Source organism: Amphibalanus amphitrite, unplaced genomic scaffold (assembly GCF_019059575.1).
Source record: "Amphibalanus amphitrite isolate SeventyFive unplaced genomic scaffold, NRLGWU_Aamphi_draft 000955F_arrow, whole genome shotgun sequence".
Taxonomy (NCBI): domain Eukaryota; kingdom Metazoa; phylum Arthropoda; class Thecostraca; order Balanomorpha; family Balanidae; genus Amphibalanus; species Amphibalanus amphitrite.
In genome coordinates this window covers 61,748-71,503 of record NW_024882449.1, presented here as the reverse complement: position 1 = coordinate 71,503, position 9,756 = coordinate 61,748, and the positions used below count along the sequence as shown (strand labels likewise).

Genomic DNA, 9,756 nt, shown 5'->3' with positions numbered 1-9,756 from the left:
ACCTTGGCTATTACGTACCACCACAAATGTCGTATATATACATCTCAGTACTCACTGATGGGGCAACGCATTGTCCTCCACGATAGACGGCCGCTTTCGTTATGGGCCCTGTTTCACCGGTGATAGCAGCACGCTGCTTTTACACGTGTCAAATTGGGTTTCCATGGAAACATCAACAGGCCCATTGCTCCAACACTACCACAAGTGTGACGTCAGCTCGCGCAATTTGATAGCAGCGTGTTAGCAGCGTCCCGTGAAACACCGCCAAGGTTACACGCATGACTATCGGCTATCGACGTAAAACTTGCTAACATGCTGAGAAAGAAACATTTGCTAAGCTTGTGTGAGCACGAATTATCGATGCATTGCAGTCAATAGACAAGATACTTGAGGTAATCTTCAGTAAAAGTTTTATATTAGGTACACACTACACATGTTGTGCTTGGCGCTTGCATACTATCTGATCGTCGACTGATCGCACACACCATAAGGTACTTTCTGCCTTCGAACAAAGCAATAACATGGCTGGTTGTCGGAACATCCACAACCGGCAATGAGTGGCGACAGGCATATCAAACCAAGACCGTTGACATCAAACGAAGCCACAAAAAAAACATAACTTCACCACTCAGAGCCCATGCTGAAATTCAGTGCCGGCAGCCGAAAAAAATGTCTAACCATAGTTACTATCAGCACGTTACGTGATATCTGAATACGCACCGATTCAGCCCATGCTTTAAACCCAATCAGCCTTTGAACTATTCAGCGCTTTGACTTTGCGTTGTTAAATCTACACGAGATGACATGTACATTGTACACTACACATATACATCGATGGAACAGCGCTATGTACAACACATGACATAACATGCATGAGTGTCCAAATGGTCGTATTTGCAGGTCAACGCTGGTCATTCCCGCGCTTTCTGATCACAGCCACCACACAGTTCGAAAACACTCCCTCGCTCCTTCACGCCGCTAGAGAAATTCGTCGGTTTCGGCGGACCAGGTGGGTTGTGGCCGTTGGCGCCGGTCCACATTTGTCTGTTCGTACTCACCCAGCACCTGATCGTCTCCCCAGATGCGACTGCTCTCCCAGCTGGGACGCGTCTCGGACCAGGCTGTGCGGGGCCGCTTCGGCGCCCTTGCCGTAGAGCCGGGGTTGAACGCTCGTCCAACCACCCCCATGTCTTCAAACTCGACATCCATGGTGTCCATAATAGGCATGCTAGGCTGGGCCGTCACACGCTTCCTGCGGCGCTTGACTGGCTTCCGCTGAGCGGGCGCCGAGGACGCGGGGTCCTCCGAGGGCGCTTCTCTGGTCAGCGCCCTCCTGTTGGTGATGCCAAGATCGACATCAAGCTCGTCCTGATTCGTCTCGAAGGCACGAGGATCTACTTCATAGGCATGGTCGTCCTTCTTCACCACCTTCGGCTTCTTTTTGGTGCTGTACTTCAGCAGATTGGCTGTCACCATCTGTTCATAGACATGCTTTAGTGATTCGAATCGACTGGCGCCAAGTTTCATCATCTTCGGCGATGGCAGCGGGATTTTCATCGTGTTTCGGATGAAGGCGTAGCCGCGACGCGTCACCAGCTTCTTCAGTTCGATGGCGCGTCGGATGTCCTCCTCGGCCCACCGTGCTTTGCAGCCCGTGCGGATGACGCGCAGCTGCATCGGCGTGAAAATCTGCTCCAGGCCCTTGACCAGCATTTCGTTCCGTCGCTTCTTCTTAATTCCGGTTTTCTCGGCCATTTTCGTTTTGAGCCGCCACTCTGAACAGTTGGAGCTCGTCAGGTCACAGCGTCGCTCCAGCTGTTTGATGCGATTTTCACGTTGCTGCTCCTCCCTGTCTGTTTTGCGCTGTTTAGCACGCACGGCCACTTTGTAGCGCCTGTGCTCCGCCGTCACCTCCTGCAGACGCAGCTCACGATACTTCACCTGAATGCGACTGTACATGAGCGCAACCTGGAGGTCGAGGATCTCTTTGCGAAGTCCAACTATCGCGTGCCAGGCGTTGTTCGGCGTCTGTGGCATCAGCACCTCAGGACTGAGCAGGTTGACCTTCTCCAGTGGCGGGTCACGCTCGTGCTGGCCGTCACGAAGTGTTAAGATCGGGCCATCAAGCGACTGCTCTGGGATGTCCTTCGGCCAGTCGGGGTTGTTATTCCGGAACTGAACCTTCTCCACCAAGCTGTTGTAGTTCTTCTGCAGATCGTTAATCTGTAGCTGCTTAGCTCTCAATTCGATGAGATACTTGGTGAGCGCGCCATCCGGAAGAGTTAATTTTGCCTCATTCGGTACATCGATTTTTCCCGGAGGATCAGGAAGCACACGACTTCCACTTGGATTTGTAGTAGAATGCCCAGGTGGCATTTTATTGACCACCACACGAATCTCATTGGGTCGGGTGCTGGGCGCCGGAGTTGGCGCGGGCTCGCTGTCCCAGCCCGGACCTTCGTCACATACGGGCGGTGAGGACGGCGGCGACGTAACGGCTTCGTCGCACGGGGGCGGCGGCGGCGGCGGCGGCGGCGACGCGACGCTTTCGCGGTTTTCTTTGTTTGCCTCCCGTTCTGCAACGAACGGCGGTCCTGCGCTGCTGTGCCTGTTGCTTCGGTTTGTTCCAGGCGGCTTGGGCTTCTCCACAACGAGGTCCAGATAGAATTCAGCCGGCGTCTTCTTGACGGGCTCGGGCATCTGTCGAAGAGTAACGTACAGCTGAATTTATACAGAAATAATAAAATAGAGACGAGAGGCACACACATTTGCACCTATTTCGGCATCACCCTGTACCTACTTAAAAGCTATTGTCCATGATGTCCAGATGGCTTGTGCACTTAATGCACAGGATACCTGCCGGCTTTGTGGGAGAAGCAGGTGTCGCTGGAAAGCCGTCCCGATCTGAGCTTGCTAGAGAAGTTGTATGGAATTATCTCGGGGGGGGGGGGGGAGGGGGCAGTTTGACGGTAATAAGCCGCTCGCCAACGACCAGCAGCTGACTAAGGTTAGCGTGGAAAAACTGTCTTGAGTTCTCAACTGAAGCGTCTGGTCTCCAGTATGGATAACTGGATGTTAAGTGAGTAACGATGATTGGTGAGCGAACAATCAACAAACCCGAAATTATGAGAACATGGAAGATTCTACGGCGCTCGATTATAATCGCAAACGTTTGATTGACATGAGAAACCAGCCGAGCATTTGGGATGCCCTGCATATACGAGTATGCATATGCATTATGCACAGCCTCCTCTGCATGCTAAATCACTTTTTCACCTAATCTAATAAAAAGCTGATTATTTAGTAGATGATGTGGCCAAGTACAGTTGTAGCAAAGTGAAAAGGCTCAAAATGCTCTGATCTTACTCTTAGTCTTAACCCGCGACCGCCTGGGGGGGTCGGATCCGACCCCCCCCCCCCTCCGTTTTTCTTGAATAACTCATGAACCAGTTTCGCTATCGACTTGAAACTTGGCATACCTTCTCCCCCATCAATTTGACGTCTCCTGTGCAATTTTTAAGAAAAAATTCCCAAATTTTGTTGAGATATATCGATTTTAGTGATGTAACTACCTGGCGTTTTTAGTCAAAAAGTGGTAAATGTTTAAAAAATCGCCAAAAATCAGGGTTTAAAGCAAATTGCAAATTAAGGACATCAAAAGACGCAGCTCAACGAGTTCTTTAAAATGGCTATCTCGGATTTTCCATAAAATGCGTTTTTCACCCCTAAAAATTCAAAAAACTATATTTTTTGGAAAACAGCTAATAAAATCCAAAATTTTGGGAATTTCCAAAAAAACCGGAACATATGTTGTAGAGCTCTATTAGAACATTAGATGCCCCAAATTTCAACTTTCTATCTTGATTTTTGACCCCCAAATGGTAAAAAATAGCTCCAACATGCATAGGGCATGGTGACGTCATAAGCATTTTCGTGAATTAGAGGCACTTCTGAACATCGCATGTGAAAACAAATGGCACCACTAGATTCCTGGGACAAAGCTCGTCTAGAAAAAAGCATTTTTATGTCAAAAATAAAAAGTTGAAAAATTGACCTTTTTTCTTAGCCCTCGTTTAGTTATGTATAGTATAAACGATTTTTTATGCTTTCAATGCACACTTATCACCAGCACAGTGACTTGGGGTCACATATAACCATTACCATCGGATTCGGCGTAAAAAATAAGCCATAAAACATGTGTCGCACGCCCATGTAGCAGAAAGTGAAAACCGTGACCTTTCGTGACCTGACCTGACCTTGACCTGTACCTAGTATGACCCCTATACGCACATGGTACCTTCACTAGGCCTTTGAGGTCATTTTTGGTGAGTTTCGAGCAGCAGCTATCGATTCCGCTGTCCGTAAGCCGATTCATGCAAAACCCCTGAATTTGACCTTTGACCTGACCTTGACCCGAAAGTTGACCTCAATCTTAAAATCTTAAGAGTGCTTTGGGAAGGTCTCGTAGAGACCTTTCGAACGCCGCCTCGCGGGGCTCGATACGACCATTGGTTCTCGAGATAACAGGGGGGGGGGGGGGTCGGATCCGACCCCCCCCCCCAGGCTGTCGTGGGTACGGAAATAGCCCAGGCGGTGCCGGGTTAACACACCTTTAAGGCAGGGCTGGGGAGGGGGATGGAGCCTGATTCCCTGACGTTTTTTTCGCAATAACTTAGACCAGTAAAACGCCTTTTGGGCGAAGAACCAGCGAGCGAGATAGTGAGCCCTGCAGGCTGCACGTGCGGAAGGGCGAGAGGGTACTTCCAACGGGCTTGCGCAAAGCACCCTTCTAACCGGTCGCTAGCAGTGTACCAAATTTGAACGCAATCAGCCCAGCCGTTCCTAAGATCTGGAAGCGGCATATTGCACGTGCGCACGTGCAAACGGGGTCCAAACTGACTTTTGCACGGCACCCTACTAACTGGTCCCCAACCGTGTACCAAATTTGAGCGCAATCAGCCCAGCCGTTCTCGAGATCTGGAAGCGCCCCCTGCACGTGCGCACGTGCAGTAGCACCTTAACCGCAACACATGGGAAAGCATTGCCTGGTGGGTGCCTACCTGTATGCCTAGTTTCAGCGAAATCGCCCCAGTAATTACCGAGTTATTAAAATGGGAACAAATTTGACACCTCTTATTGTTGTATTTTGCACGTGCACTGGGGGTGACCCACATGCCTCGAGAGTATCTTTTTTTTTGGAAGAAGGGATGCTGCTACCCTACAAAAATTACCGCAAGTCAATCGCCCAAGCGGCTGCTGAGATATGAGCCTCTCAAAATCAGTACTTTTGCAAAACAGCTTGAACATCCTTGACTTTTCACATGGCATGTGCCACGACGGTCACCGAGATGTATCAAAAGTAGTCAATTACGGGGTAGAAGGGATGGGGCTATCCAGCAAAAAAGACCGCAGGCCAATCGGTCCAGCGGTTGCTGAGATATAAACCTCTGAAAAGCGTTACAGGCCGGGCCGGGCCGCTCATACTGAGCTTTTTTCCGTTATATTGAAAAGACTCGCCTCGCTCGCTGCGCTCGCTCGCTCGTAAAAAGCCCTTGACAGCCAGACAATCTACGGATTATGCGTAAAATTCTGCTCGGTCTAAAAATACCGAAATTTGGAAGCATTACCAGGAAAATGCGTCGCAAAACGCAGGGCACGTTTGGAAAAGGCTAGCAGTCCCGAGACCTCATAACTTTTATCTTTTACTTCTTACAAAACACCCGAAGCAGGCCAGTCATGTGACCCCTAATAATAACTCGGGTTTAGGGGGGGGGGGGCGAATAAGTTCTGCTGATTCTGCCAACCCAAACCGCAAAATTCCCGCACTAACCTTAGACGAGCTCTGCTTCCGTGCCACCTGTACCGGCTTTGGCTTGTCACGCCTGAAAGAAGAGGCGAGAGGCGTTACTCAAAACGAATAGAAACGGTCTTGCATCTAGCGGAGGGCTGGCGATACACAGCTGGTACTGTCCCCACACAATATTACATGATTTTTTTCATCAATAGCTGGTAGCCAAATTCAGTCAGCGAAACGGGGAAGGCAACCATGATCTCAGAAAGAACTACCGAATCGAATGAGACAAAAACGACCAATCCCAGAAAAACACCTTCTGACCGGATCCGGCAAGAACCACAACTTTGCTCAACAATAAAAATGGCACTTTTTAAAACAAAGTGTTATGCATATTATTAGATCGGTTTGGAGTCTGGACAATACAAACAAGATGATAAATCACGCCATTGACTTCACCTCACAGGCCAACAATAAGCCTAAATCTGTGGAGTTTGGTGCTAATCGCTGCAATCCGTACAGGCCAACATGCTCGTTTCTTCTTTAAAGCTCCAGCTCCATTAGGAGCAAAACGGCGAGGGAATTGTACTTATCAACTCCCTCAGCGGTAAAAAGCTTGAATCGAAACCCTCCGTGGGTAGGTACGTCAAAAGCCGATATATCTGGACATAGTGGACATGCAGATGTTCTGCGTAATATATTCTTCAGAAAGTGAGGAGCGTAACTAATAGAAACTTCACATTTCTAAACATGAAAATGACCTAAGGGACACAGCTAACCTTAGACGCAGCGGCACGACTCAAGTCGTCGGGTAGCATGCTATGTGCGTGCTGCGAAACTCACGGACAGACTGGCGTAACTGACTCCAAAACGCCAGGCGTCACTCTTAATAGTATAGGCTAGTTCCGAGTTCGTTCTGCATTAGAGTCTCCGTCACCATAACAGTGTTTGCCCATAGGCGCCCAGTCGGTAGAGCACTGAATCCCCTAATGAGATCCACAATTGGTGGGAACAGCCACATCCAGTTGGTAAGATTGACGGTGTCTGGCTTTCAGGGATATGGTTAGTTTTTCTGTCAATTTAGCTCGAATGTTTCGGTGGACGGATTGGCACTGAGCCGGAACCCACGCTAATAAGAGCCTGTGGCATGGGACCCCGAACCCTTCCGTACGATTGGGCAATGCTGGGTAACAGGAGAATTCAGCTAACAAAGTTTGGTGTGTCAATTAAACCCGGACATGATCTCCCGGGCTCACATCACCAGTAGCCCAATACTCTACTAACTGAGCTATGGGACTATGGCATCCAACCTTTTCCAATTCAACCAGACATTGCCTAATCGGATGGAAGGGATTGCTGCACTAGCAGGTTTGGCAACAAGCTCTTGTTAGTGTGGGCTCCCGTCCCAGCAAGTCTTGCATTCAAACAATGAGATAAACTATCAAAAACCTTTACATTTTGAGCATATTTTAGTTGAGCCAATAATAGGTATTGAACATTGCAAGCAAAAATTATCCAATTGGCTGATAAACACCAACGAAAAAGTAGTGAGCATGCATCCATTGCCCAAAGCTTCAACTTAGTGCACACACAAATACAGTCCATTGCAAAATACAAACAATGTGACTTACTGAACCATGCTGATGTAGACCTTTGTAAGAGGAAGGGCGCCAGTCCTCAGTGAAACGCCAGTGGGCTTTTCTATGACGTCCTTCTTGTCAAAATGAGCTGAACAAAGCTTTGGTGGCTTATTTGCAAGCAGCTTCTTATTTGTGCAATGCTGTCGCCAGGCATTGAGCCTAGAAGGCATTGTAATTTAGTCAATACTCAACATAGCATGAATTAGAATAGTAAAAACTAAAAAGTAGATATGGGATAAAATCTTTCAATTGCAATAACAAATAAGAATCAAAATGTCCATAGCTATTCATGAAAAGTGAGATTAATTGCAAGGTCAGGTCAGGTTTCATGCCACATCTTATGAGTTATGATGCATCATTTAATGGTTGCTTTGAGATGCATCTTGGCTTATACCTGATTCAAGAAATGCAAAAAAAAAATCTGAGACAAGATGGACAATGACTTTGCATCTGTACTTCATCTGAAGAAAATGTGCAAATAAAGAAGCAAAAGAGAAATGGGAATTATGGGATAGGTACTTACTGAGCAGGGTCCTTTGGGAAGTCAAAGAAAGACGATTCTGGGGAATTCTCCTTGGTTTTGCCACATCCTGGCATTACACATGTGATGTGTTTTAGACTTGAACTCATTTTACTTTTAGGTCCTTCTTTCTTCTCTTGCTTTTCTGGTTCCTTCATCATCTGTGAACATATAAATTATAGAATCTAACAGCCACAATACAGAACACAGTAGCAGCCCACTAGGCACTAGTCATGTATGAACAGCGCCACAATTGTAGATCGGACCTTATCTTGACAAATAACACACTTTCTACTGAAATTTAACAGACTAATGGATGTTAGAAATAATACCAAACCCCTACAACGACCACAAAGAAGATATCTAAGTGATACTGTGATCATGAGATACTTTCTTTTCAATGATGAACGCGAAGAGGATGCGGAGGAGAGAAAGGAGAAGCTGCACTGTTTATGGAGAACCCGTCAAAAACGACAGGAAGGGCCATGAACAAAGGCAGAGACATGCAGCCTTTAGCCTTATCCTTTTCCCAGTATCCCTTTAACCAGATAGGGCACCTGTGGGGGAGCCGATGCAAAGGCTATTCCCCGAAGACTCATCTGCATCTGCATCTGGGCCCTGTTTCACCAGTGATAGCAGCACGCTGCTATTACACGTGTCAAATTGGGTTTCCATGGACAGACACATCAACAAACCATGACGTTGTCAATCTGTGTGATGTCATCAAATATCGCTGCAAACATCTTCACGGCTGTGCGATCAAACAAATGTCTCAAATGCATTCAACAAGACAGCAACTCTGTTCCAAACGCAGCTATGAATAAGGTCACGGATTACATGAAACGTCATTAAAATGACGTCATCACATTACGTCAGCTCGCACAATTTGATAGCAGCGTGTTGCTATCACCGGTGAAACAGGGCCCTGGAGGTGAGCTGAAATTTTCGGCGCAATCCCACCATTACGCCAAACAATAGGCATACATGTATTTTTTCCAGTCGGGAGTGAGTATAGTGACACCAGCTTTACTAATACTACGTTATTGTTATGTATCAGTTAATATTTTACATTTACATTGTTGTTTGTTAGTTGTGCTAAAGCTCGTATTACTGATTATGAAATAAATTCACATCAATATCACTGAAGGCTGTTCAGACTTTAGCTTGCTTCAGCTTTTTTAGTCCCATTAGGGGTTGTGAGCCCAGACGACTGCAGAGTGAATATTCCTACACTAGTACCGAAGTTCGATATATCATTTTGGCTGAAGAAGCCTTTATAAAAAAAAAACGCTAAAAAAGCACAAAAAGACGAAAATTACAGCTCAATACACAATACAATTTTTTTTTAAAACACCACACGATCCTGGCGCAACAAGTTTAAGGTTACGAGAATGGCTGTGTCTCATGGAATCGCTTTGGTTGTCTTTTCTTGCTATTAAATTACTTATTTTCTTTTTTGTGTTTTATTTTTTTATTATTCAACGAATGTAATTTTTTCAATCAACGCATTAATAATGAAACACAAAAACGTTTTCAAGGTTACGCAATAGAGGCTTATAAACTTTAGTAAACGTCATTAACAGGTCATTATGCTGTTTGTCTCAGAACATTGAAAATACCAACAAAATACAAAACCTTGAAAAAGAGCGCGATTTGAGCAGTGCTGCCAGATTTGGAGGATTTCCGCAAATCTGGAGGATTTTGAACTCTATTTGCGGACAAATTTCGCTTTTGGAGGATTTTTGATTCTGGAGGAAAATCTGGAGGATTTGTCGTCCGATTATTATATTCAATTTCAAGGAAAA

At 46.4% G+C, this 9,756-nt stretch overlaps 1 protein-coding gene across 4 annotated transcripts; it reads right to left on the bottom strand.

The window, feature by feature from the left end:
• Window positions 1–393: 393 nt before the first annotated feature.
• LOC122368530 lies at window positions 394–9,341 on the bottom strand. 4 transcript variants are annotated; one of them, XM_043342534.1, is made up of 5 exons: window positions 9,288–9,341; window positions 7,955–8,112; window positions 7,423–7,590; window positions 5,831–5,882; window positions 394–2,700 (listed from the first exon to the last, which is right to left on the bottom strand). In XM_043342534.1, exons 2-5 carry the CDS (start codon window positions 8,110–8,112, stop codon window positions 979–981), a joined length of 2,100 nt encoding a protein of 699 aa, XP_043198469.1. In that variant the 5' UTR covers window positions 9,288–9,341; the 3' UTR covers window positions 394–978. The 4 variants fall into 4 exon arrangements, with proteins under 4 accessions (XP_043198469.1, XP_043198470.1, XP_043198471.1 ...); XM_043342535.1 differs by having other exon boundaries at window positions 9,271–9,302; XM_043342536.1 differs by lacking the exon at window positions 9,288–9,341 and adding an exon at window positions 9,110–9,261.
• Window positions 9,342–9,756: the final 415 nt, after the last annotated feature.

Bases quoted from the DNA above. Each gene is read 5' to 3' on its own strand.
- LOC122368530 (XM_043342536.1), bottom strand. From the start codon at position 9,139: ATGGGACTAAAAAAGCTGAAGCAAGCTAAA. The intron at 8,113-9,109 runs GTCTGAACAGCC...ATATGTTCACAG, and splicing joins AAAAGCTGAAGCAAGCTAAA to ATGATGAAGGAACCAGAAAA. The intron at 5,883-7,422 runs GTAAGTCACATT...CTCTTCTTTCAG, and splicing joins GTCTACATCAGCATGGTTCA to GCGTGACAAGCCAAAGCCGG.